The sequence below is a fragment of the Panthera tigris genome, chromosome A2 (assembly GCF_018350195.1).
Source record: "Panthera tigris isolate Pti1 chromosome A2, P.tigris_Pti1_mat1.1, whole genome shotgun sequence".
Taxonomy (NCBI): domain Eukaryota; kingdom Metazoa; phylum Chordata; class Mammalia; order Carnivora; family Felidae; genus Panthera; species Panthera tigris.
The window spans coordinates 152,496,186-152,522,017 of record NC_056661.1 but is presented as its reverse complement, the minus strand read 5'-3'; the positions used below and the strand labels follow the sequence as shown (position 1 = coordinate 152,522,017).

The 25,832-nt window shown below is 46.1% G+C and overlaps 1 protein-coding gene across 3 annotated transcripts in view; it reads left to right on the top strand.

The window, feature by feature from the left end:
• Window positions 1-10,817: 10,817 nt before the first annotated feature.
• The window catches only part of ZC3HAV1 (zinc finger CCCH-type containing, antiviral 1), a 62,469-nt gene continuing 47,454 nt past the window's right edge, over window positions 10,818-25,832 (top strand). For 2 of the 3 annotated variants that reach the window (XM_042973294.1, XM_042973299.1), the window contains exon 1: window positions 10,818-11,220. In XM_042973294.1, the coding sequence (XP_042829228.1) occupies window positions 10,913-11,220 (308 nt within the window). In that variant the 5' untranslated portion in view covers window positions 10,818-10,912. Of the gene's footprint in view, window positions 11,221-25,387; window positions 25,831-25,832 lie in introns of those variants that run through there. The other variant, XM_042973300.1, reaches the window with a different exon arrangement.

Genomic DNA, 25,832 nt, shown 5'->3' with positions numbered 1-25,832 from the left:
CCGATTGCTTATGTAATTATTTGGTGGCGAGATAACTGGAAAATTAGAAAGCAACATAAACATAATATAATAATGTAAACAGGAAAGATACCAGGCATTGCAATCCAGTGAGCCCTGAAAGAAGGAACTCCCTATGTCAGCCAGCTGCTGAAATGCAGGATCGTGAACTGAAGTTGACACAAGATTGTGTGCTTTTGACTCAGCAGGGCCTGGATTTAAACTCTATCTCCCCTGCTTCTTACCTGTGTGAACTTGAGCAGGCTACTTAACCTCTATGTATTTTAGTTTTTTCCCCTCTGTAAATAAAGGAAATAAAATCTACCTCACGGATTTGCTTAAGATTTATTGAGATCATTTACAAGCAAGAGGCAGGGTAACATAGTGGGTTAAGTGTGGAGCCTGAGGAGAACTGCCTGGGCTCAGTTCTTGGCTCTCTCACTTGCTTTAGTGTTGTGACCTGGGCAGGTGATTTAACATCTTTTTTTTTTTTTTTAATGTTTATTTACTTTTGAAAGAGAGAGAATGTGGGGGAGGGGCAGAGAGACAGGGAGACACGGAATCTGAAACAGGCTCCAGGCTCTGATCTGTCAGCACAGAGCCCGACGTGGGGCTCGAACTCACGAACCGTGAGATCATGACCTGAGGTGAAGTCAGATGCTTAACCCACTGAGCCACCGGGGCGCCCCTATGATTTAGTGGTTTTTTTATTATATTCCCAAAATTGTACATCACCATTATCTAATTTTAGAACATTTTAGTCACCCCAAAAAGAAATCTGTACCCATTAACAGTCACTCTCCATTCCCCTTTTTCCCCTAGCCCCTGGCAACCACTAATCTATTTTCTATCTGTATGGATTTGCCGAGTCTGAACATTTCATATAAATGGAATCATGCGGTATGTAACCCTTTATGTTTGGCTTCTTTCACTTAGCATGTTTCATATTTTTTAAAATCTGTTTTTATTTTTTTATTTTTATTTGTATTAAACTCTACACCCAATGTGGGACTCGGACTTGAGACCCTGAGATCAAGAGTGGCGGGCTCTATGACTGAGCCAGCCAGGCACCCCTTTCACTTAGCATGATTTCACAGCTCATCTGTGTTGTCGTATGTATTAGTACTTCATCCGTTTTAGTGGCTGAATAATATTTCATTGTATGGACATGCCACATTTGTTTAAGCCTTCATGTTATTTCAAGCACATAACACATCGTAAACGCTTAGAGCCTGGTGGTCTCATCACCCAGTGCCTTGGGGTTCACGGCACAGCCTCAATCATGTTGCAACCCAGGTGGAAACAGTCGTCGAGGAGGAAGCCCAAGCCATGAAAGGCCACCCAGATAATGCCCGGTGCTGGGTTTCTCTCTGCCTGCCATGGCCAGAACTGCCTTGACCTAATGTACACAGGTCTCAGAAATCTCAGGGTCCTTGTTCTCTGTCCAGCCTTACCCAAACCCGATAACCTGCTCTATTTCCCAGTCCCTCTCATCTGCTCTCTTCACTTAATCCATTCTTTCAGTCTTCCTCTGGACTTGATTACCTACCCGATTTCCCTAAACAGTCACATTATTTTGTGTTTTGGACTTTTGTCACTTTGTGTGTGTGGGTATATTATATTAATTATCCATTGCTTCCTAACAACTTACCCCCAAACTTAACAGCTTTACAATAGATACTTTTTTTTTTAATGTTTTCTAAGGTTTATTTATTTTTAAGACACAGAGAGAGAGAGAGAGACGGAGACAGAGACAGAGCATGAGCAGGGGAGGTGCAGAGAGAGAGGGAGACACAGAATCCAAAGCAGGCTCCAGACTCTGATCTGTCAGCACAGAGCCCGATGAAGGGCTTGAACCCACAGACCTCGAACCCACAGACCTCGAGATCATGACCCGAGCCAAACTCAGATGCTTAACTGAATGAGCCACCCAGGCACCCCTACAATCAATATCCTTATCACACGTGGTTTCTGCTGAGCAGCTCAGCTGGGTGGTTCTAGCTCAGAGTTTTTCCTGAGGTTAAATTCAAATTGTCTGCTGGACCGTAGTCGCCTAACATCTTGACGGGAGCTGAAGGATCCCATTCCAAGTGACCCACCCACTGGCCTGGCAAGTTAGTGCTGGTTGTTGGTGGGAGGCCCTTGTCCCCTGCCACAGGGATCTCTCCATAGAGCTGCTCGATTGTCCACACAAAGTCACAGCTGGCTTTCCCAGAGGGAGTGATGGAAGAGAGAGCAAGGAGGAAGTCACACAGTTTTTTTATGATGTACCCTTGGAATTCACAGGCTCATTTCTTTAATATCCTGTTGAGAAACACAGATCTCTCCTATTTGGTGTGGGAGGGGTTGACATACAGGTGCAAACACCAGAAAGCGAGACTCACTGGGAGTCAGCCTGCTACATCACGCCACCGTCACCAAATCAGCCCCACCCTTAGGTCACTCCTACCTGTTGCCTCCGCTTTCAGACTAGTGCTACCAGGTGAAGGTTGGCAGCCTGAAGTTCCTCATTTGAACACCACCAAAGCAAAGTCTGTAAATTCGTCCTCGCGGAGGAGAGTGGCCCTTCTCACTCCACCAATACCTGCAGCCCCATCCTTTCCCAGCTCAGTCAAATGAGGGCAATCCCCTCGGCTTGTTCCCCGCCTTTGCCCTCCCCTGTCTGGCTGCCTGACTCCTCCCCCACCTGACTTCCCACACCTCCTGGGGAACATCTGTTTGCCGTGGACTTTGGACACTCCATCTGACTCACCCCTCTGATGTTTATGGACTTTTAATTTCTATGACTTAGCATAGCTGGCTTGTTGCTGCCCTGGGCTTCCCTCTCTGACTGGTGGTTCAGCTGACTCCTGTAGCCTGCTACCAGGCCAGTTTGCCCCAGCAACTGCAGCTCTGCGCTCTACCCAGATTTATTTCTTCCAAATGTTCACATTTGCCCATCTTCTGCTGGGCACTGCCCATCAGCACATTTGCTGATCTTCTAGTAAAACAGCAGCAATAAATGAGCAAGCAAACAAAAAAATCTCTCTCTGGCTACCTGAACAATTTCTCACGCTTCCCTCCCCCTTTCCCGCCACCTCCCCACTCGTCTCCTCTCGTCCCCTTTCCTTGTTAGTCCTCTAAAATGAGCCATCTGGGGCGCCTGGGTGGCTCACTCGGTTGAGCGTCCGACTTCAGCTCAGGTCATGATCTCACACTCCGTGGGTTCGAGCCCCGCGTCGGGCTCTGTGCTGACAGCTCAGAGCCTGTAGCCTGTTTCGGATTCTGTGTCTCCCTCTGTCTCTGCCCCTCCCCCGCTCATGCTCTGTCTCTCTCTGCCTCAAAAATAAATAAAAACAGTAAAAAAAAAAAAATTTAAAATGAGCCATCTATTCTGATTTCCAACCTTCCCGTTCGGAGAAAACTCTTCTATCAAGCATATGGGAGAATTCATTGACATAGGAGCCGTCTGTGGGATACAAGAGTTAGCATCCTGGCAAGGCCCGAGGGGTAGAGCAACATTGCTTCCAAGTGCCTCCTAGAAGCCTGCGAAGGCGACGGCCCGTGAAGAGTGATATTGAGATGCCGGAATTTTTGTGGCATACAGTAGATGAAAGGATTAAAAGATTCAGAAAAGTGGGCATGGTAGAATAGATACATTATGTTAGGCCAGCAGAAGATCCACCAGAGGACTGGGCTCAGAGAACAGCCCAGCAGAATCCCATTTATCACCGATGAGGCGGGACACTAGCATCACTGAGATAGTTCTGTGGTGCTTTCCCCATAGGACATACCTGATGGGAGGAAAGGCTGTCCTAGGACTTCACTCACCCATAGCAACGGGGACGAGAGGACCCTGATGCCGTAGACCCTGGATGATGGCCCTTAACTGCAAAAGCCAGGGGTTTGTAAGTTCAGAGTGCCAGCCAGCAGCCCCGACCTGTGGAAAGCTTCAGAGATTTTGAACAGAACAGAATTTCCCAACGAGGGAAGTAGATGGGTAGCCAGCAAAGTACTGTTTCCTGTGTATAATCTAAAAAAAGAATAAGGATTAATGAGCAGGACAATGAGAGAGACAGTGACCCCAATAAAAGTGCACAATTCCTTACCTGGTTTCCATTCCTGAACCAGTGTTCTGACACAGAACCCAGTGACTGAAGAGGTGGCCAGGTCCCCAGGGAGAAGGACCTAAACACCCAGGGCACCTGGGTGGCTCAGTTGGTTAAAACGTCCAATTGCAGCTCAGGTCATGATCTTGCCAGTTAGTGAGTTCGAGCCCCGTGTTGAGTTCTGTGCTGACAGCTCAGAGCCTGGAGCCTGCTTCGGATTCTGTGTCTCCCTCTCTGTCTGCCCCTCCCCTGGTCGTTTTCTCTCTCTCTCTCTCTCTCAAAAACATTTAAAAAAAATTTTAAAAACCCACTATGGCGAGAAGGAACTGTAATAGTGGCTCCAATCCTTCCCCAAAGAGATCTACAACATTTATGTGGATGACAGCACTGGGGAAAGGGAATGTGAGAGAGTGGAGGAACCATGCAGTATCCTCCAAATTGAAAAAGCACTTTGAGACCAAAAACCAAAGCAGGTACCTCCATACAGTTTACGCAGAATTTTATTCAGGGTACCTTGCTGACAGGGGGGATCAGGCTGGTGACGATCAGAGGCTGAGCAGCTCTTCTCCACAAAGTTCAGATTTAGTTGATGGATTTTATAAAGAGAGGGATGTGAGGGTGAGCAGAGCAGTAAAATCAAAGTGTATACATTAACGTGACTAATACCTACCAGTAATTATCCTCCTGGCGTCTCCTGTGCTTCAGGAGGGGGCAACTATGTTGTCCGTGTTTATACCTCTATTAGTGAGCTGGGGACCATGACAGATCTCCCAGTGCTCTCCTTGCAGGATATGATCACAGAATATATGCATCATTCTTTAGGGGGGCGGGAACAAGCAGTGCTGGAGAGGCCTTTGAGCTCGCATAGTAAAGATGGTGGGCCAAAGGGGCACCTGGGTGGTTCAGTCGGTTGAGCGTCCGATTTCAGTTCAGGTCATGATCTCCCAATTCATGAGATCGAGCCCTGCACTGGGCTCCGCACTGACGGTGTAAAGCCTGCTTGGGGTTCTCTCTCTCTCCCTCTTTCTCTCTGTCCCTCCCCGGCTCTCTCAAAAATAAACATTAAAAAAAAAAAAAAAAAAAAAAAAGATGGCAAGCCAAAGATAGAGTCACTCTGGCCAACATTCGTACAGGAGATACCCAGACATTTGGGTGACTGTAGTGTAGAAGGTCAGAGGTCAATTGATACCCCGAGATGTGAAGGCCCCCCTGTTAGAATGGGAGCAAATGGATTCCTGAAAAGAGTCCAACTTATGATGAGTCCTCTGGGTCCATGGACTCACTGGTTGTCATTTCCTTCATCCCCAAATGTGCAGTTGGGATTGACATTCTTGGAAGTTGGGCTCACATTACCTCCTTGTCCTGTTGCATGAGAATTATCACAGTAGGGAAGGCCAAGCAGAGCGGCTAAAACCACACCTCACCCACCCCCTTCCCCAGGCCAATATAGTAACCACAAAATAGCATTGCATTCCAGGGGTGACGGGGGGGGGGTGTCAGAGATTAGTGCCACTCTTAAATATTGAAAAGATGAAGAAATGTTGTCGCTGTCATATGTCTGTTTCACTTGTCAGTGTTGGTCCTGCAGCAATGGGATGGACCCTAGAGAATGACTAGGGACTATTGCAAGGAGGTACTCCTGGTCAATACCAGTTGTGCCAGATGTAGTGTCTTAGCTGGAACAGAGCCATGCAGCCTGAGGCGCATGGTTTGTGGCCACTGATTTGGCAAATGCATTCTTTCTATCCCATTCAACAAAAAAGGGTCAGAAATAGTTCGTATCCCCACAGAATGGAGAGCAAGTATTTCCTGTTTTGCCACGAGGTTGTGTTCACTCTTCAGTCCTCCGTTGTGATATCGTCTGAAGAGAACCAGAACGTTTGGACATCCCACAAACATCCCGTTGACCCATTACACGGATGATACCGTACTGCTCAGGCAGGAGGAGGAAAAGGCGGAGACTGTGCTAGAGGTTTGGTATGACGTACCCACTCCAGAGAGTGGGAGATAAGTCCTACAACGATTTGTGACCTGCCACTTCACCAAAGATTCTGGGGGACCGATGATCCAGCAGCATGCTGGGACATCTCCTCCCCCCAGAAAGACGCCTTGCTACATCTCCTATCCCTTCCTGGAAAAAACGAAACGCAAAGCCTGTTAGGAATCTTTGGGTTCTTGAGAAGACACATTTCATACCTAAGAACAGTCCTGCTGCCCACGTACTGGGTTACGTGGAAAGCTGTTGGCTTTGAGTGGGCCCAGAGCAGGAAGGAGCTCTGCAGTAGGTCCAGGCTGTGATACAAACAGCCCTTCTGTTCAGATTATATAATCGAGCAGAGCCTACAGTGTTGGAGGTGTCGGTGATGGAATAAGTGTGGCATTGGCGGCACATCCCAGTAGAATCACAATGTAGACCCCTGGGATTACGGAACAAGTTCCTACCCACTGCGGTGAAGAGTTACACTCCTTCTAAAAAGCAGCTCCTAGCTTGCTACCGGGCCCCGGTAGAGAAAACAAATGATCATGGGTTCAGAATGGGCCATCACAAGCTAGGTCCTATCGGACACATCGACAGGTCAGGCAGGCCTAACATTAGAGCCATCCTAAGATGAAACCGGTCCATCTGATACGGAGCACAACCAAGACCAGAAGGTACAGACAAGCTGCATGAATACACAGCCCACGTCTCCATGTCATTCATTAGGTTACATTGGTGTCCCAGCCCTAGCTTACTCCTAGGACCATACGAGGGGGCCCCACAATAACCAGCTAAAGGAGGAAGGAAAAAGCCCAAGTTGGGGTTGTGAATGAGTCATCCCAGTAGGCAGTACAAGCTGAAAATGGAGGGTGGCTATAGTCTTGAAAAGCAGTGGTGAAGGGAAATCTCTGCAGTGCTCCCATAATAAGTGCAGAGCATTTATTTGAGATGCTCAAATAAATTTTTTTTATATTCATTTTTTTAAGAAAGAGAGAGAGAGAGAGCGCGCGCACACACACATACACACGTTTGAACGGGGGAGAGGCAGAGAGGGAGAGAAAGAGAAAGAGAGAATCCCAAACAGGCTCCATGCTGTCAGTGTGGAGCTGGATGCAGGGCTGGACATGGGGCTCAAACTCAAGAATCGTGAGATCATGAGCTGAGCCAAAATCAAGAGTGGGACAGTTAAGGTACTGAACCACCCCGGGGTCCCTTTGGTGGAGGGCTATGATAAGGGCTAGTTGTGGCCTTGCAACCAACTGCAGTGACAGGGGCTAGAGGTCATTCCATTAATTTTCCTCTTCTAAGTTTCCTTACAGGAAGAAGAGTGGCCCACGAAGCCCTGAAGGAGCCGTCCCCTGAATACGGATGGACAAATAGATCCATGTGGCACACAGGGTGACTGTAGTGGACAAGCGTGTGTCAGTCAGACCCCCTTCAAGGCAGGGCTTGCTGCCCAACAGCTAGAAGATGTGTGGAGCTGATAGCCTCCAGCTTTAGCCCCTTCAGGATCTGCTCCAGTGTTTGAGCCCGAGTCACGTACTTGTCCAGTGGCCCCTGGCCACGACTGAGCAGGGCGGCGGTACAAGGGCTTGGGCTTTTCTGCCCAATGTTAGCATGATAGGGAAAAATAGGATAAAATAGGCAGAGAGGGAAAAATTAGGGCCTGAGTTTCCTGGGGCGGGGGGGGGGGGGACACATATTTTGCAACAATGTTGGGAGTGTCTGACCACAGCAAACCCCTCTGGGCATAAGGTTCCTATTAAGAATGTAACAGATACCACACCTACCCTCCCTGGGGTTTCCCTCAGGAATTTGACAAAAAGACCTGACTAAAAATAAGTAGACCAAAGAGGTATGACCCACAAGGAATGATATGGCCATAGGCCACCCCTCATACAGTGGAAACGAGCCAATCAGGAACGGACAACCCAGCACCTAGAGTTGTCAAGCCAATAAGGGTAAAACCTGAGAAGACACAAGAGGGGAGGGAAAGGGGGGGGGGGGACCAGAACCTTATAAAACAAGGACCCTTGCCTATAGTCCTGGGCATTCACTTTCGAATGTCTCCTCTGTGCAAAGAGAGCTTTCACACTCTTCTTACTGTCTAATCTGATACTCTAATAAACTTCTGCCGGCTGCTCATTTGTGTCCATCTCTTCATTCTCTGAAGCGGCGAGACAATGATTCCCGGGTATTGAGGTAAAACAAAATCCTGCAACATTTCACTCCTGCTCCCCATCGGGCTGGCAAACTTTGTCAGATCCGTATCATTGTCTGACAGCTGCCATAGCCCTAGTCTGCGCCTTCCCTTGACTTTCTCCAGTGCTACACCCCAGGGAATCGTCTGAACATCTCAACTCCTTATCAGGGGAATGCAACCTGTGACAGCACGAATTTCAAAATTTCCCCAAATGTCTGCCTCTTCCCTTCCCACTTTCCCTTATAATTGTTTTTCATGAATTTGAATTTTAGAATGAGAATTTTAGACCTCTATTCCCAACATTTTAGCCAGACTGTACTCTTCCTCCTCCATTCTCCTATATACCCATCGCAGCATTTAGCCACCGATTCCCTTATGTTTTAATATTTTTTTCATGTCTTCTCAAATACAAGCTTCTTGGGGGCAGGGACCAGTTTTTAGTTTTTTGTTTTTTAACTTTTGCATGTTCAGAGCGACTAACTAATGTAAGGGTCACATGGAAAATGCTATGTTGAATTTGACAATGAAAACCCTGTCCTGGGAACCTGTTAGAACACAAATAAGGCCAAGTGGATCGAAGACAATTATGGAAGTGATAGGTAGAGGGAACAAGCCAGATGATCCTGTGTAGGCCCCATGTTTGGCTGCCTTTTATGCCAAAGAACTCTACTCCTGAGAGACATAGTTCATCCACCATGAATTACCAAACTGAGAATTTCTGTTGATCATTTGAAGAATGCCCCCTCTCTCAAAAATAAATATTAAAAAAAATTTTTTTTTTAATGTATAGGATTCAGTTGTAAACTTAAATTCTTCAAAACGGGGGTGTCTACGTGGCTCAGAGGAGCATGTGATTTTGATCTCGGGTCATGAGGTCTATCCCCACCTTGGTTGCAGAGATTACATACATACATACACACAAGTTTTAAAAGAAGAAGAAAGAGTGTGAGTAGGGGAAGGGCAGAGAGAGAGGGAGACACAGAATCCAAAGCAGGGCTTTGGGCAAATCCAGGGCCGTCAGCAGAGCCCGACACAGGGCTCAAACTCGCAAACTGGGAGATCATGACCTGAGCCGAAGTCGGATGCTTCACCGACTGAGCCACCCAGGTGCCCATGAATTCTATAAATTTTTTTAAAAAGGTTTATTTCCTATCTGATCAATGACCCCCCCCTTTTTTTTTTTAACTTGGGAGTGTTGGATGGAAAACCTTTTTCTTCTTCCAACTTGGATAGGGTTGGATATGGTGGTTGGGGGTCTGCAAATTAACTGACAATAGACAGATTAACAGGGGGAAAGACAAGGTTTATTTTCACATTGGGAGGTGGGGGGAGCTCCCAGTAATGGAAAAGTCCTGGAATAGCTGAAGTTTATCTATCTCAATTTAACAAAAGAGTTTATTTAGAGCTTCAATGGGAGAATAAGGAAGGTTCTATTGGGCTTTCTGATGCTAATGGATGGGCAGTCTGTCTTCCCTGGGCGGCTGAATTAGCAGGAAGCTCCCTTGGAAGGGGGTTAATGGCAGCTGTATCTGAAGGAGGCTCTGCTTTGAGATTGAGAATTTCAGGCAAAAATTCCTTCTGCATCTTCTGTAGCCCGAATGTTTTCACTTTAAGACAATCTTTATACCGACTCTGGGGGTCCAAGAGGGTCTCCACAAGGGATAAGGCCTTGTCCAAACGCACAAAGAGAGGAACCCATCTGAAATTTTAGGATATGTCTAAGCATGCCTCTCTGTGACCACTTGCCCTTGAGAATTAAGTGGTACCTGGGACACCCCAGTTACCGATCACAGGCAGGCAAAACAGTGGCAAGAAGGGGGGGGGGGTTCTTCAAAAAGCTCTTGCGAAGACGAAAAAGAGCGAGAGCAATAATCGCTGTTCTTTAAGAGGGCATGGTGTTGGGGGAGAAAGTGCACATCGGTCCTGGCCAGGTGGACCGCGATCTGGGGCGTGGGGCCAGATCTGGAGAACCTCGGGTACATCCAGGTTCCAGCTTAATGGTTGTGTCTACTCAAGTTACTTACTTCCTGAAGTACAGAATTAGGATAATAGCATCTAATCCTTGGAGTTGTTGAGAAGATTCACCAAGAGCGGAGGCCGGGCACCCAGCTTCGGGCGAGCGCTCGCTAGGGTCGGTTCTTTTCCCGGAATGGGTGGGGTGAACAGAGAACTCCTCCAGGGGGCTCCTAAGACTCGCGTCATTCGCCACTCGGGCTGGCTTATAAAAAACTCCACCGGGGCCCCAGATCATTTTTAGTTTCAATTCTTTCGGAAGAAGCCTCGCTGTGCCCAGCTGGGGAACGTCACCCTGGCGGAGCCAAGAACCCAGCGAAGGGGTCCGGCGGTTGCGGAAGTCGCCGGCAGACCCGCACGCGCCGTTCGGTTTCTTTCCCTTCGGCTGCCGTCGCGGTTCACTTTCAGTCCGGCACGGGGATCGGGTCGGGGAGTTCCGGCCTCCCGACCCAGGGCCGAGCGGGAAAACGAAACCGCTGGGCTCAGCTAACGGCGGCGAGGAGCGCGCGCTCGCTGGTCCCGGGCGCGCCCAGCGCAGCACCGCCCGCTCCCGCCCCCGCCCCCGGGGCTCCTATAAGTTTCGATTCTCCCCGGAGCAGCGTCCCGCGCCGCGGCCGGCCAGCGCAGCGCGCCATGGCGGACCCGGAGGTGTGCTGCTTCATCACCAAAATCCTGTGCGCCCACGGGGGCCGCATGGCCCTGGACGCGCTGCTCGAAAAGATCGCGCTCACCGAGGCGCAGCTCCGCGAAGTGCTGGAGGCGGCTGGGCCCGACCGATTCGTGTTGCTGGAGACCGGCGACAGGGCCAGGGTCACCGGCTTCGTGGTGGCCACCACCCGAGCCCGGGTCTGCCGTCGCAAGTACTGCCAGAGACCGTGCGAAGACCTGCACCTCTGCAAACTCAACCTGCTGGGTCGATGCCGCTATTCGCAGTCGGAGAGGTGAGTGCACGGAGAAGGGGCGGCTTCCCCAGGCCCGGGTCTGGGAGCACCGTCGGGGGCCCGCTGCTCCGCCACGGGCGCGGGCGTCGTACCCGACCGCCTCAGCCTCCGGCGTCCCGCCTCTCTGCTCCCCTGGGAGAGCCCCTGCCCCGCCCGTGCTTCTGCTGGTGGCGGTTCTCCTCCGTCCAGCGCCTCCAGATCTTTTCTGGAATTTGGCCAACCCGATATCGCTCCGGGGAAGACTGCGGGGATACAGTATTTTGGGGCGAGCCTGGGTCTAGAACTTTTGGAGGCAGGTTTGAGAACGAAGGAAAACGCCCCCACTGTCTGGAATCTTGAGTCTTTCCCTCGGCGCTGTCTTCCTCCCTAGGCGTGTTGCACCCTCCGCAGCGGGATCCGTCTCCACCGCAGCGAGCTGGCCCTTTCGCTTGGGCGTCCATTCCTTGCCGCCTCCGCGCCCCTCATTATCACTTTTCTGATCTCCGAACCTAGTACGCACCGCCTGCCCTGAAAGGGCCTCCTCAAGGTTCCTCGATGTTGCAGTGTCCTCTCCCAGTGCTCCTGCCCCAACGTCTTCCTGATGGCCCAAACTGGTGACCGCCCATTCTTGGGACCACTTTGAAATAGTGCGGCTTTTCCTTCAGGCAGCTGCTTCTGGGTTTCCCCTTGTTCGTTTTTTTGGCCTCCTAAATCTAGTGTGCCCCGAATTTGGGTTAAGCCTTTTGACCTGTCTTCCCAGTGTCTCCCTAAAAGAGCTCACTCCCTAGGGTTCAGCTGTCACATATCCAAAGATGGCTCCCATTTGTACACGGGCTGACCCTGCCTTCCTGCTTCATCTGGGTTCTTCCTCTCATCTGTACCTGAATATGCTGCCAATCAGTCACTCTCCTCTTCTTTCCTCCAGGAAAGAACTCCCTCTTCACCTTTCTCAATACCTTAATCACCAAGCCTTTCTCTTGGTCCCCTTCCTGCCCAGTTCCATCCCATCCCACTTCTTGTTGACCGTCTGTTCAATTAGTGAACGATTGTCTCCGACCATAGTCTTTCTCCCGGTGTTTTGTCTCCCTGTGCACTTATGCTCAATTTTTCTTGATGTAGTAGTACTTTTCACCCTTGGCTCCTTCTTAAAAACTTTTAAGTGATGTCTTGGTGTGCAAAATGGTGGCCATCAATCTTTTGATCTTGTGATTTTGAGGAAAAAATTTTAGATTACTAACCCCCAATATATGTGTTGTAAAAGCATACAAAATACAGGTGTTTTAAATGGGTGAGGTCAATGAGATAGTTTTTTTTTTTTTAAAGTTTGTTTGGGACAAAATGGTAAACAATTTTAAAAAGTGCTGAATGTGCTCCGTTATTAAAAAAAAAATTATTGAATATGTTGTGAGACACCAATTTGAAAGTATGTTTTTAAGTTGGAGGTACATCATAAATGAGTGTAGAGGGAGTTCTAAGTCACAGTAACCCAGGAAATCTGGGAGGAGGAAAGGAGGGTGGAGGGTAGAAGATAGAAAGGGATAGAATGTTCTAGCACTCTACTGAATAACGCGGAGTTGTAAGGCCTCGTTACCTTTTTATTTTATTTTATTTATTTTTGGTTCTTTCCTGTTCTGTTACTAAAAATTCTTCAATTAGCATTGGCTTTTAGTTTTAAATACGTATTTCTCTTTTAATTGATTACTCTGGATATTTTCAAAATATATATACTAGAGAAAAGAGAATAGTGAACTGCCATGTGCCCATCATTTCAATTCAGCAGTCTTCACAATATGGCCAATCTTATTTCATTTATTTCCTCCTCTCCATCCCTGTCCCCGGCTCCAACATGTTATGTGTTTTGTAAATTCTTTAGTATCTCTAAAGGATAAGGACTCTATTTTATTCACATAACCTCAGTACAACAATTATAATTTTTTACAGTTACAATTTTAATATAATTTAATATCCAGTTGGCATTCAAATTTCCCTGATTATCTTATAATAGGACTTGAATCTTCAGGAAAAAACCTATAAAGACATAATCCATAATTGTTTAAAAATGTTGCATATCCAGTATGTTTAGAAACTTTCAATTTTTTTTTAACGTTTGTTTATTTTTGAGACAGAGTGAGACAGAGCGTGAACGGGGGAGGGTCAGAGAGAGAGGGAGACACAGAATCTGAAACAGGCTCCAGGCTCTGAGCGGTCAGCACAGAGCCCGTCGCGGGGCTCGAACTCACGGACCGTGAGATCGTCACCTGAGCCGAAGTCGGACGCTTAACCTTAACCGACTGAGCCACCCAGGCGCCCCATAGAAACTTTCAATTTCTTACACACAATATGTTTAAAAACTTTAGTGTTTTTTTTTTAAGGAACTTTAGATTTTTGTTTTATGAATATTATTCTGGTATTTGTGTGGGGTGTGTGTGTGTGTGTGTGTGTGTGTGTGTGTGTTGTGTGTGTGGTTTGAAACATCAAAACCATTTTAAACCATAAGTTTAAACTTATTAGTGAAGTGATGAATTTTTACTTTATTGGTAAAGTATTGGTCTAGTTTATTTATTGGTCTAGTTGTATTTTTTTTTTCCTTTTTCATCACTTTTGAATAGGAGAATTACAAATTTTTAATCCATTAAAGTGCATTGTGTCTTCATAATAGGGCTCTTGGGAGTATTTTTTTTTTTTTTTTGACTCAAAACCTCGAAAATATGTTTTTTCCCCCAAGTATGTTTTTTTTTTATATATTTAAAAAAAATTTTTTTTAACGTTTTTTTATTTATTTTTGAGACAGAGAGAGACAGAGCATGAACGGGGGAGAGGCAGAGAGAAAGGGAGACACAGAATCGGAAGCAGGCTCCAGGCTCTGAGCCATCAGCCCAGAGCCCGACGCGGGGCTCGAACTCACAGACCGTGAGATCGTGACCTGAGCTGAAGTCGGACGCTTAACCGACTGAGCCACCCAGGCGCCCCTCCCCAAGTGTGTTTTAAAACTATTCCCCCTTCTTAGAAAATTAATAAAATCATCTAAAACTTGACATGTGGAAGTCTAAAGGATTTTTCCTTGTGGATTACAGGTTAATGGGATCTGTTGACCAATTGATACTCATATTGAACTTAACCATTACCTTTCTCTGCCTGAGGGCAGTTTGCATTTTGCTGGACTTAGTAAATTTCCTTTATATTTCCTTATATAAAAATTCTTTTATATTCATGGATAGGATTTCTCCTATCTATCTTGCAGTTCTAGTCTTTCTCTTATATTGCTTTTAGCAGTACATGTTAGTCAACAAGGGCTTGCTTCACTGTTGGGTGTTTATTTGTTTTGGTGCATCAGTTTAGATATTTCTATTTTGCTTTACTGAAATACATGCCCACACATGGAGCTCTAATCCCAGGTCTGTCGCAAACAATAACTACCATTCATTGAACAAATAGCTATCAAGCATTATGATAAGCACTTTGGAGATGGTATCCAAGAGAGTCTTTGCTATAGCTCTCGAGATAGGTGTTATAAATCCCATCTTAATATAAAGAAACTCAGGCCCAGACCTCTTCAGAAATTTACCGAAGGTCGCATAGCAGGTAGCTGGCAGTTACTGTGGAATCCAGATCACTGCATGGTTTCTTAACTAGCCACTTGTGTTGTGAAGTAGCTGTATGAAGTACGACCTTTCATTAATTCAAGTTTTTTTGTTTTTTGTTTTTCAAGCATGACTGTTTAACTGTGTAAAGCAGGCTGCCTGAGCGTTTTCAACTAGCTTTGTGGTTTTTTGCCAATGTGGGTGTTTCCTCTGGGCTCTTTCCTGTTTGTATGCCTTTCCCGTTTGGTTAATTGTAACTTTGGGTGGGGTGGGTAGATGGGAAGAGGTTTAATTGACTATTTAATAAATTGAAAAAAAACGCCCAAATTGCAAAGAATAATGTGACGAGCATCAGAGTATGTATATACTCTCAATATGTAATATAACAAAAGTTCTATAAAAGAAAGTACTATATAATAAGATTACAACTCATCTCTCAGAATAAATATTTACGTTTTTTCATTTTTGCTTATCTTTTAAAGGAAAATAAAAACCATAACAAGCCTAAAACTACTTTCTATTTCCTAGTCTCATTCCCTCCAATCTTCAGAAGCAACATCAGTTAGGATTATGGTGTGTGTTCTGCCCCCCCATGCTTTTATAATTTCCTCCCGCATACATTTGTGTGTGTGTGTGTGTGTGTGTGTGTATGTGTGTGTGTACATATATGTACACACACACATACACACACACACACACACAAAATGTAGTGTTGTTTTGTATTTTTTTAAAGATTTTATTTTATTTATTAAATTTTTTTAATGTTTATTTTTGTAGGAGAGAGACAGAGCGTGAGCGGGGGAGGGGCAGAGAGAGAGGGAGACACAAGAATTTGAAGCAGGCTCCAGGCTCTGGGCTGTCAGCACAAAGCCTGATGGGGGCTCCAACTCACGGGCCATGAGATCATGACCTGAGCTGAAGTCAGACACTTAACCAACTGAGCTACCCAGGTGCCCCTAAAGATTTTATTTTTAAGTAATCTCTATACCCAACATGGGACTCGAACTTACAACTCCAAGATAGGTTGACTGAGTTAGCCCAGCGCCCCATGTTTTATGTATTTAGAATTTTTACTCTGTGTTACTTTTTTGGGGATCTATTCATGTTGATACATAAGGATCCAATTTATTCATTTTAACAGCTGTATAGTATTTCATATGATTTATAGCACAGTTCAGTGCCTACTGCTCCAATAATGGGCATCTGGGATATTTCCAATTTTTTTTTTTGCTGTAACAAACCATGCTGTCAAGAATATACATGTCTCTGGTGCTTTTCCAGAGTGGGTCATTACGAAGTGGAATTGCTGTGTTGAGTGCTGAATGGTTGCAGTTTCAACTTTTCTAGATTCTGACAAATATTTTCATGTTTGAGAGTCCCAGTGTCCCCATCTTATGGCCAGCTGGCACTTCGTATTATCAGACTTTTTACATTTATGCCAATTAAAAGGGCATAAGTTGTTTACTTTTAAAGTAATTTTCTCTCTGAAGTTTTTATTATGTGGTATTTGAGTCTTATGAAAATATATAAAGCATACAATGAGTTACCTGTGTACCCATGAATCAACTTCAGAAATACAATACTGCTGTTATCCCTCCCCCCGAATTCTCTTTCTTGATCATCTCCCCCATCTTATACGTGATAACTAGAGATAAATAAACTGTTCTTTTTTCCTCCTCAGCTTTATGGAGGTAGCATGGACTAATAAACATTGTTTATATTTAAGATATTACAATGTGGTATTTTGTTTTTGTTTTTGTTTTTTTTTAAGTAATTTGTATACCCAAGTGAGGCTTGAACTCCTGACCCCAAGATCGAGTCTGAGCTAGCTAGGCACCCCACCATGTGATATTTTGATATATGTATACATTATGAAATAATTCCCCTCAGTCAAGCTAATTAAGCTATCTATCTCCTCATCAATTTTCCCTCTTTTTTTTTTTAATGATGAAAACACTTCTGATCAACTTTCTTAGCAAATTTTGAGAATACATTCTTGTTATCTACAGGCACCATGGTGTCCCTTAGAGCTCCAGAATTTGTTCATCTTATAACTGAAAATTTGTATCCTTTGACCGGATCCCCTTACCAACCCCACTCCCCACTCCAGTCCCTGGCAACCACCATTTGACCTTGTGTGGGTGTGACTTTTTAGATTCTACGTATAAGAGATCATACAGTTATTTGTGTTTGGCTTATTTCACTTAGCATACTGTCTTTTAGGTTTATCCATGTGGGATTTCCTTCTTTTGAATCATGCATATTCCTTGGCATATCTGTATATCTGTGTCCGCATCCGTGTGCCATATTTTCTTTATCCATTCATCGGTTGATGGACATTTAAGTTGTTTCCGTATCTTGGCTACTGTGAATAATGCTACACTGAACATGGTAGTGCCGGTATCTCTTTGAGATACTGATTTCATTTTTGGGGGGATATATATATCGAGAAGAGGTAGTTCAATTTTTAGCTTTTTGAGGAGTCTCTGTACTTTCTGTAGTGGCTGTACCAATTTGCAATCATACTGATACAGGTCTGCGTTTGATTTTTATTTTTTCCATACATTTACTGTTTTTTAAATATATGTGTGCATTTCTTTTTTTGAATTAAAAACTTATTTTAGAGAGAGAGAGTGAGAGCGAGTAGGGGAGAGGGGCGTGGAGCCCAATGTGGGGCTCGATCCCACAACCATGAGATGATGACCAGAGCTGAAATGGAAGAGTCGGATACTCAGCCGACTGAGCCACCCAGGCGCCTCTAGTGTGTCTTTCTAAGCAATATTTCGTATCGTTTTGCCTGGTTTCAAGCCTATAAATGATATCAATACTAGGTGTGCAAATACTGGATTTAATTTGCTTTTGTGTGCACAACATGATGATTCTGAGACTCACCCCTAATGTGCAGAGCCCTGTTTATGTTTCTGTACCGTCTGGAGACCTGGACAAGATGGACTTCTGCCCTGGGGCCTCTGCTTTACAACCCTAGTTCTGGCCCTCTTTTAGTTGTGTCCCTGCTCACTCTTTGAGGAGTCCATGAGGCCATCTAGAACCTCTAGTCCCCACTTTCATTCTAGACCATGCTCTGGGTTTCTGGGACCCTGGAATTCCCGAACCCACAGCCACAGCCTGGATGGCTTCTTCCCCAGGTCTTCCTACATGCGGCTGGCATGTCTGTTGCCTCCGATGATGGCTCCAGCAGTGTGGGACACAGCCGGGGGTGAGAAGAGAGAAGTGGTAGGCCAGAGTCGCAAGCCAGGGCCGACTGTCTTCATCCTCCTCTATCCTATTCTATCTATATCCTATATATCCCTTCTATATCCATTCTTCTATATCCTTCTATATCCACCAGAGAACTTGGTGGAGTCTGAGAATTCTCCCTTCGAACTTGGCTTTCCAGCTCATTATGAAAGTATGTTATTGAGACAGGAAGACGGAACGTATTTTATTGAACCACTTCGGAGCTTGATTGTTTACTTTTCAACATTTGGGCACTTGCTGCATGGACCTCCATTTTGCCCCGAGTCCCCTGCTTGAGTTCTTTCAAATGCAGAGCTTTCTTTTGTAGGAAATGTGTGTACTTTATATGTCAATGTTTTCCTATTATCAAAATATAGATTGTCTTTGATTTTTTTGCTGTTACAAACCCTGATGCGTTGAATTTTATGGGATGTCTCTCCGTGTGTACCAAGAGTTCCCTAGATGTCTAGTAGTAGAACTTCCACGTTTATCTTTAGTTCTATGAGATGGTACCAACTTGTCTTCCGAGTGTGTATACAAGGTTTTACTACCACTGGGAGAACATGAGCATTCCCTTGCTTCATATCCTCGCCGTTTGACAATCATCAGCCTTTTTTTGCGGGGCGGGGAACAGATAAAGAGGTACAATAGCTTTTATTGCTTTGCCAGGCAAAGGAGGCGGCAGCAGGCTATGGCCTTCCAAAACCTGCAAGCCTGGCTGGAGGAGACGTCGTCAGCCTTTTAAAATTTGTGCCAATACAAGTAATGTGAAAACTTACCTCATCGTGGTTTTAACTCATTACATATTTCTGGGTCTCCAGCCGCTCTAAGACCTAATGCTCAAATTTACGTTTCCCTTCCTTGGCGCCTAATTCTTAGCAGTTGCTTCTTATTTCCATCTTTCATTTTTCTTTTGCATTTTATTGGTCTTATTTTTTGCTTGTAATGGTCTTTATTTTTTTTACCATTTTCAAGTGTTACAGTTCACACTTACCTTGATGAGCACTGAGTAATGTTAGAATCGCTGAACCGCTATAACATCCACCTGAAACGAATATAACGCTGTGTATTAACTATGCTGGAATTAAAATAAAAAAAAAGAATGACCTTCAAACTGGGGGAAAAAAAGCGTACAGTTCAATGGCAATAAGTACATTCATGATGTTGTACACCCATTACGGCTATCTAGTTCCAGAACATTTTCCTCACCCCAAACAGGAACCCTATACCCATCTGTAGTCACCCTGTCTTCCCCTCTCCCCGGCCCCCGGCAACCTCTAATCTGTCTCTGTGGATTTGCCTGTTCTGGATATTTCTTACAAATGGAATCTTACGGTATTTGTCCCACTGTGTCTGGCTTCTTTCACTTAGCACAATGTTTGTTTCAAAGGTTTGCCTTTTACTTTTGCATGTTACCTGTCATATGTGTGGCGTATTTACCGAGGAGTCTTTCTGGAAGTTCCTTCTGTTACCAGTTGTCCTCAGTCCGTGGAGTCTCGCGGTTAGGCTGATGGCCATAGAGACTGCTGTTTTCTGTGACATCAGGGCCCAGAGGGGTGTGGGGCCCGTAGGAATCATTTGGGAATTTGTATCCTCTTTTCACATTTGTTTCATGTTTATTTTCATTTGGCCGAATCTGACTTTCGATTTCTGCAGCTTTCTGCAGAAATTCAGCTAAGAAACATAACGACATTATAGGCGGCCCTATGAATCTTGGTAAAATGTTGAATAAGTGACAGAGAAGCATCTGATAACAATAGATTTTCTACTTTTTACATAGTATAGAGATAGCAGCATTAAATGGTGAAACTAAATACAGATTTGTTTTCCTCCCATAAAAGGGTTCTCATTTGCTTACTGGTCCTGACCATATTTACCTCCAAACGGGTATCTCTGATCTCTACCTAAAGGCTACTCTGCAATTGGCAAGGCTCCAGGTGGGGGTGGAAAAGGAGTGAAGGAATCCAGAAGGACCTAGGATTTCAGGCCCAGGGAGAAATCATTTCAAACAAGCGGGAACAGAGGAGCTGGACTCAGGTTTCGAGGAGAGAATGGAGACCCGTTTCACTGTCTTTTGGGCTCTGCCACACTTCAGAAAGATGTTCATCCATTTCAGACCAACTCTGAGCATCAGGTTAACAAGTCACCTAGGGGAGTAATTTCCAAACATTTTTTTTTTTAATTTTTTTTTTTTAACGTTGTATTTATTTTTGAGACAGAGAGAGACAGAGCATGAACGGGGGAGGGGCAGAGAGAGAGGGAGACACAGAATCGGAAGCAGGCTCCAGGCTCCGAGCCATCAGCCCAGAGCCTGACGCGGGGCTCGAACTCACGGACTGCGAGATCGTGACCTGAGCCGAAGTCGGCCGCCCAACCGACTGAGCCACCCAGGCGCCCCTCCAAACATTTTGATTCCTGACTCCTGTCAATAGAGAACATTTTGAGCATGGACTCCTATTATAAATATGTTTACTTAAAAAATCACATAACTAACGTGTAACTTCGTAGTTTGTATATTAAATATTTACTCACTTTTTTATCTTTTTAAAAAAATATTTTTTGGGGGGGGTGGGCGGGGCAGAGAGAGTGAGAGAGAGAATCCCAAGAGGCCCTGCCCTGTCAGCACGGAGTCCGGTGCGAGGCTTGATCTCACAAAATAGGAGATCATGACCTGAGCGGAAATCAAGAATCGGACACTTAACCGGCCGAGCCACCCATGTGCCCCTCACTTTTTTATCTTTTAAAAGAACTTTAAAATCAACTTTATTGAGGTGTGATTCACATACAGTAAAATGCACCCATTTAAAGTATCCAGGTTGCGCGGCGCCCGGGTGGCTCAGTCGGTTGAGCGTCCGACTTCCGGCTCAGGTCATGATCTCACGGTTGGTGAGTTTGAGTTTCACGAACCCCGCGTTGGGCTCTGTGCTGACAGCTTGGAGCCTGGAACCTGCTTCGGATTCTGTGTCTCCCAGTCTCTCTGTCTCTCTCTCTCTGTCTCTCTCTGTCCCTCCCCTGCTCATGCTCTGTCTCTCTCTCCCCAAAATAAATAAAAACATTAAAAAAAAAAGTATCCAGGGTGCAGAGTCTTGATAAACGGATATATCCCCGTGTAACCCTCGCCACGATCAAGGTGTAGAAAATTTCTATTAGGCCTAAGGCTATCTTGTGCACCTTCTGAGTTAACTGGTCCATCTTCCCCTACTCCTCCACATCTTATAGCCCAGGCAATATTTTTTTTTACTTTTTTAGGTAAGAAATACATGTAAAGAGTTGTAACATTTTTTTCCTGTACCCTGAGTTTATCAGCCTTGGGTAGCCCCTGGTGGATAGTAGGTACCCAGCTTTGGAGCAGTACTTCTCAGACTTTGATATATATCTGAATCACTTGGGGAGGGCTTACGAAAATGCAGATTTCCCTGTCACACATCAGACATTCTGGTTCAGAGGGGTGGGCTGGGCCCGGGGATCTGCATCTTCCCCAACATCCTACGGATTGTTTTGCAGGGGTCCGTGAATCACAGTTTCAGAAACAGCACCGATCTGCTTCCTGGTAGATTGCAAAAACGAGGTTTCATGTGGCTTCGGCATTTGAGGGCATAAAAGAGAAATGAGATGGATTCTTTAGCGCAGGCTGAACACAAGTTGAAAAAAGTATTGCTTTTCTTCGGGGTTAGGGCGACCCATCTGTTACTTTTCTGTGATAGAACCACACAAGACCTACAGGAAGCCTGGGGCATTCTTGCCCCCTCCATCAGCATATATTTATGGAGCACATGCTTTGTGTGGCAAAGAGTAGGCTATTCTAGAGGCTTCTGCCCCTTCCTCTCTCGCGAAAGGAACCCTCAAACCACCGTTAAATAGTGTATTACTTTTTCCCTCTAGTTTAACATTCCTCTTAATTTCCAAAGGGATTTATGTTGGGAAGTATGGCAGGGGAAGGAGAAGGGGTATGTGTGAGGAGAGGAGTCTTGTGGGTCACTTTCTCTAATTGTGAACATTCTGGTGACACCACCACCACCTCTCAACGCTTTACCCTTCCTATGCTTTTTCTCAGCCCTGATGTGGACTTAGGGTGACGGGTCCCAACCTTTGCAGTACATTGGAATCACTTGAGGAATCTTTAAAAAAAATACTGATGCCCAGGGCGCCTGGGTGGCTGAGTCGTGAAGCATCTGACTTCGGCTCAGGTCATGATCTCACTGTTCCGTGAGCTCGTGTCCCACTTCAGGTGAGCCCTGCCTCTCTCTCTCTCTCTCTCTCTCCCTCCCCCTCCTTCTCTCCCTCCCTTTCTCCCTCTCTGCCCCTCGCTCACTTGCGCCCTCTGTCTCAAAAAAAAAAAAAAAAATACAGATGCCCTGCTCCTACCCCTGCACATCCTGATTTAATTGGTATGGAGTATGGCTTGGGCACTGGCATTTATTAGAAGTCACTAGGTGATTCTAATAGGCAGTGCTAAGGGTGCTGGAGTCTGGGGCATTGTCTGCAATAACAGAGACGATTTGGGGGTGCCTCACCCTTGGTACAATAGACTACACCCAGATCCTCAGCACCCTCCCCAACCCCTCCCATCCTCTGTGGGCCCCCATCCTCCTATCACCCTCCGCTGCCCAGAGTCTTGCAGCCAACCAGGTGCATTCCTGTCCCCAGGCCGAGGCCTGCAGCTGGTACCCCTTGAGCTCACCCTGTGGCAGCAGTCAGTTGACCTTCTCTTCTTTGCACCTTGTGTGTTCCGGGTAGTACAGTTGTGGTTAAGGCCGGTTCTTGTCTTCAGCTCCATGCTTTCTCTTCCCCCACACCGTCCCTTATCCTGTTCCTGCGCTTTCTATTCGTCTGCTCTGATTCTCCCCCGCCATCTTACTAGGGCTTCCAGATTCACTGAGCCATCCCTACCTCTAGTCACATGGCAACTTAACCTTGAACATCAGCTGTACAAACAGAGCGAACAGGAGTCTCATGGCTTTGAAATAGTACTTCATTAGGGCTTTTATGGGTGGGTGACATTTTCTTCTTAAATCAGCGTTCTCTAGATTTTATCTTTCACACATCCTGGTTCCTTTTTCACCTGGTTTACATCACGATGAGCTATTTCCTGTTTTCTGTGCAAATCAACTATATCTTTGTTTTTTATCAGCCCCTCCCCACAAGGTGTTGGGGAGCTGAGGGGGCTAGTGGGAGAAGGGAAGGGGTATTTGGAGACACATCACTGTCAAAAAACAAGACTCCCTTAGGTTGGTATGTTTTTCCCGTTGGTTTGGTTGTTGAGTCCAGGGCCGGCTCTGTGTTTACCAGCTCGCTAAGCGTCAGAGCTTGGAGGTGACCGTCTAATTCAGGAACCTCCCTTAGATTCTGATCTGACTAGTCCGACTAACAATTCTCAGTTGTGACTGCACAGTACCATCACCTGCCACCCCTTGTCAAATTAAATCAGGCTCTGAGGGTTTGGCTTAGGTATTTCTGAACACTCCCTGGTTGATGATTGTGCGTAGCCAGGGATGAGAGGCACTCCGCCGCCCAGACCTCATCTGAGGTGCGGGGGAGGATTTATTGCCAGGGTTAAAATAACATTTTGTTCTGCGGCTGGAAGGGAAAAGTGAAAAAAGGTCATTTGTTTGTAGGCTTTGGCCCGAGATCCCTGAAGCGGAGACCATTCTGCCTCTTTCAAGGCCATCTTTGCCCTTTTTACAAAAAGTTATCATCTCCCACCCCAACTCACGCTGTTTGAAGTTTATCTGCTCCAAGTACAGGCAGAATTGTGCCAACACTTGCTTTCCCTCTGAGCACTTCATAATGGTTTGCGGGAGAGCTCGTCTCTGTGCTGGGAGGTGGGGACTCTCTGAGGCCGTGCCCCCGCCTTCTGCAGGCCCCCCTGTCCTTTGTAGAAGGTAGCTGGAGCCTCTACTGGCAAGTGTCCCCAGCCAGCCAGCAGCAGCAAGCGGCTTTAGTACCTGGGCACTTGTTAGACATGCGCAGACCTATGGAGCACAACCTTGGGGTGGGGCCCAGCAACCTGTGTTCTAACAAACCTTCTAAAAAATTTTTTTTAATGTTTACTTACTTATTTTTGAGAGAGAGAAAGAGAGAGGGAATGTAAGCGAGGGAGGGGCAGAGAGAGAAGGAGACAGAGAATCTGAAGTAGGCTCCAAAGCTCCCAGCTGTCAGTACAGAGCCCGACGTGGGGCTTGAACTTGCGAACCACGAGATCATGACCTGAGCTGAAGTCTGACGCTTAACCGACTGAGCCACCCAGGCTCCCCCTCTAACAAACCATCTAGATGACTGACCAGCGCTAAGAGTTTGAGACTCAACCAGTAGGTCTGGGATGGGACCTGAGAATTTGCATTTCTGACAACCTTCCAGTGACGCTGGTCGAGGGACCTCACTTTGAGAACCACTGGCTTAGAGAACCCGAGGAAGCCATGGCAGATTTTCACTCTTTTTCCCCACTTAAGCCTCCTGGTCAACATTATGGCCCTGGAGCTGGGGCAGAGTGGTCAGCACAAAGTGGGAAGGAAGGTTCTGCCACTTGAAACCTAAAACATGACCTCCATCCGGCTCTAAATGCAACCGGTTTGGCTGAAATTGTCTCCTCAATGCAAGTTGTAAGAAATAGTTTCTATCGTTTCTTGTGTCCTTCCTACATGCAATGTCCTTAATGTGATTTCTGTGCATTCTCTCTCCTTCTACTCCACTCTTGATTTTCCATTTAATAGTGGGGAATAGCAGTTTAAATAAGCCAGAATGACTTTCCTTTCCTTTCCTTTCTTTCTTTTTTTTTTTTTCCCCTTTTGGGTTTGTAAAAGTTTCAATCTGTTTTTGTTTTTACCAGATTAGGTTTTTTGTTTGTTTGTTTGTTTTTTTAGATTGGGGTTCCTTTTTTGGAGTTACCTTTGATTTCCCATTTTATCCAGCCTCAGTCTCCCAAAGTAAAAAGTAAACCACTACCTCATAGGATTATTGCGGTGACTATATTAAATAACAGAGGCAGAGTTGCCGTCCCTCAGTAAACGTGCAATAAACCTTGGGTTTTGTACTCTTGGGCTTAACTCCCAAACAGGTGAGCTTGAACCGCCCCACCCCTGAGGCTGACCCAACAGGCTGAAATTAGGGCAAAGAGAAAGCCCCTGAGGAGTTGGGAGACATCTAGGGAATGTGGGGAAATGGAGTAGGGCCTCCCATGGAGGAGCCTGCAGGTCAGAGAGGCTGGACGTAGATGTTGCAGACTGAAGCTGGGTGGCAGGTGAGTGTCATGAGTCTGGAGGAATGAGCAGTTTGCCTGAGGGTAGAGAGAAATGAGGAGTGAAACTGAGCCTTCCTTCAGGCCCCAGCCAGGACCCGGCCCCGGGCAGCTGGGGCTCTTCAGGCAGGAGTGTCGTGGGTGAGCTCGAAAAAGCCTACTGACTCCGGGTTTCAGGCAGACTCATTGGGCTGCCTGGTGGTCTTGAGTTATTTAGAGGAACTGTTGACTTTGGGGACCTTGGAAGTGCCCCACTCCTCCTCAGCTAGGACAGGTTAGACCAAGGCTGCCTCTCGGAGCTCTGTCCTCTACCATGACCCTTATTTAGCCATACAAAGGGGGACATAGTCTTGGCACGGTGTGCAGGCTATCTGGGTTGGAGCTGAGAGGAAAGTGAAGATTCTAAATTCCTTTCAAGTAACAGTTGTCAGGTATCTCTGAGACAGACCAGCGGAACCTTCTAGCTGTGGGGTGTTTGTTTCAACCGAGGTCATTTTCAGCTCCCTCCCACGAGGGTCGTTAATGAGAATGGCCTGTAGAATGAGAAGCCTTATACTTAATGAGTCTCACATTCATCTGGT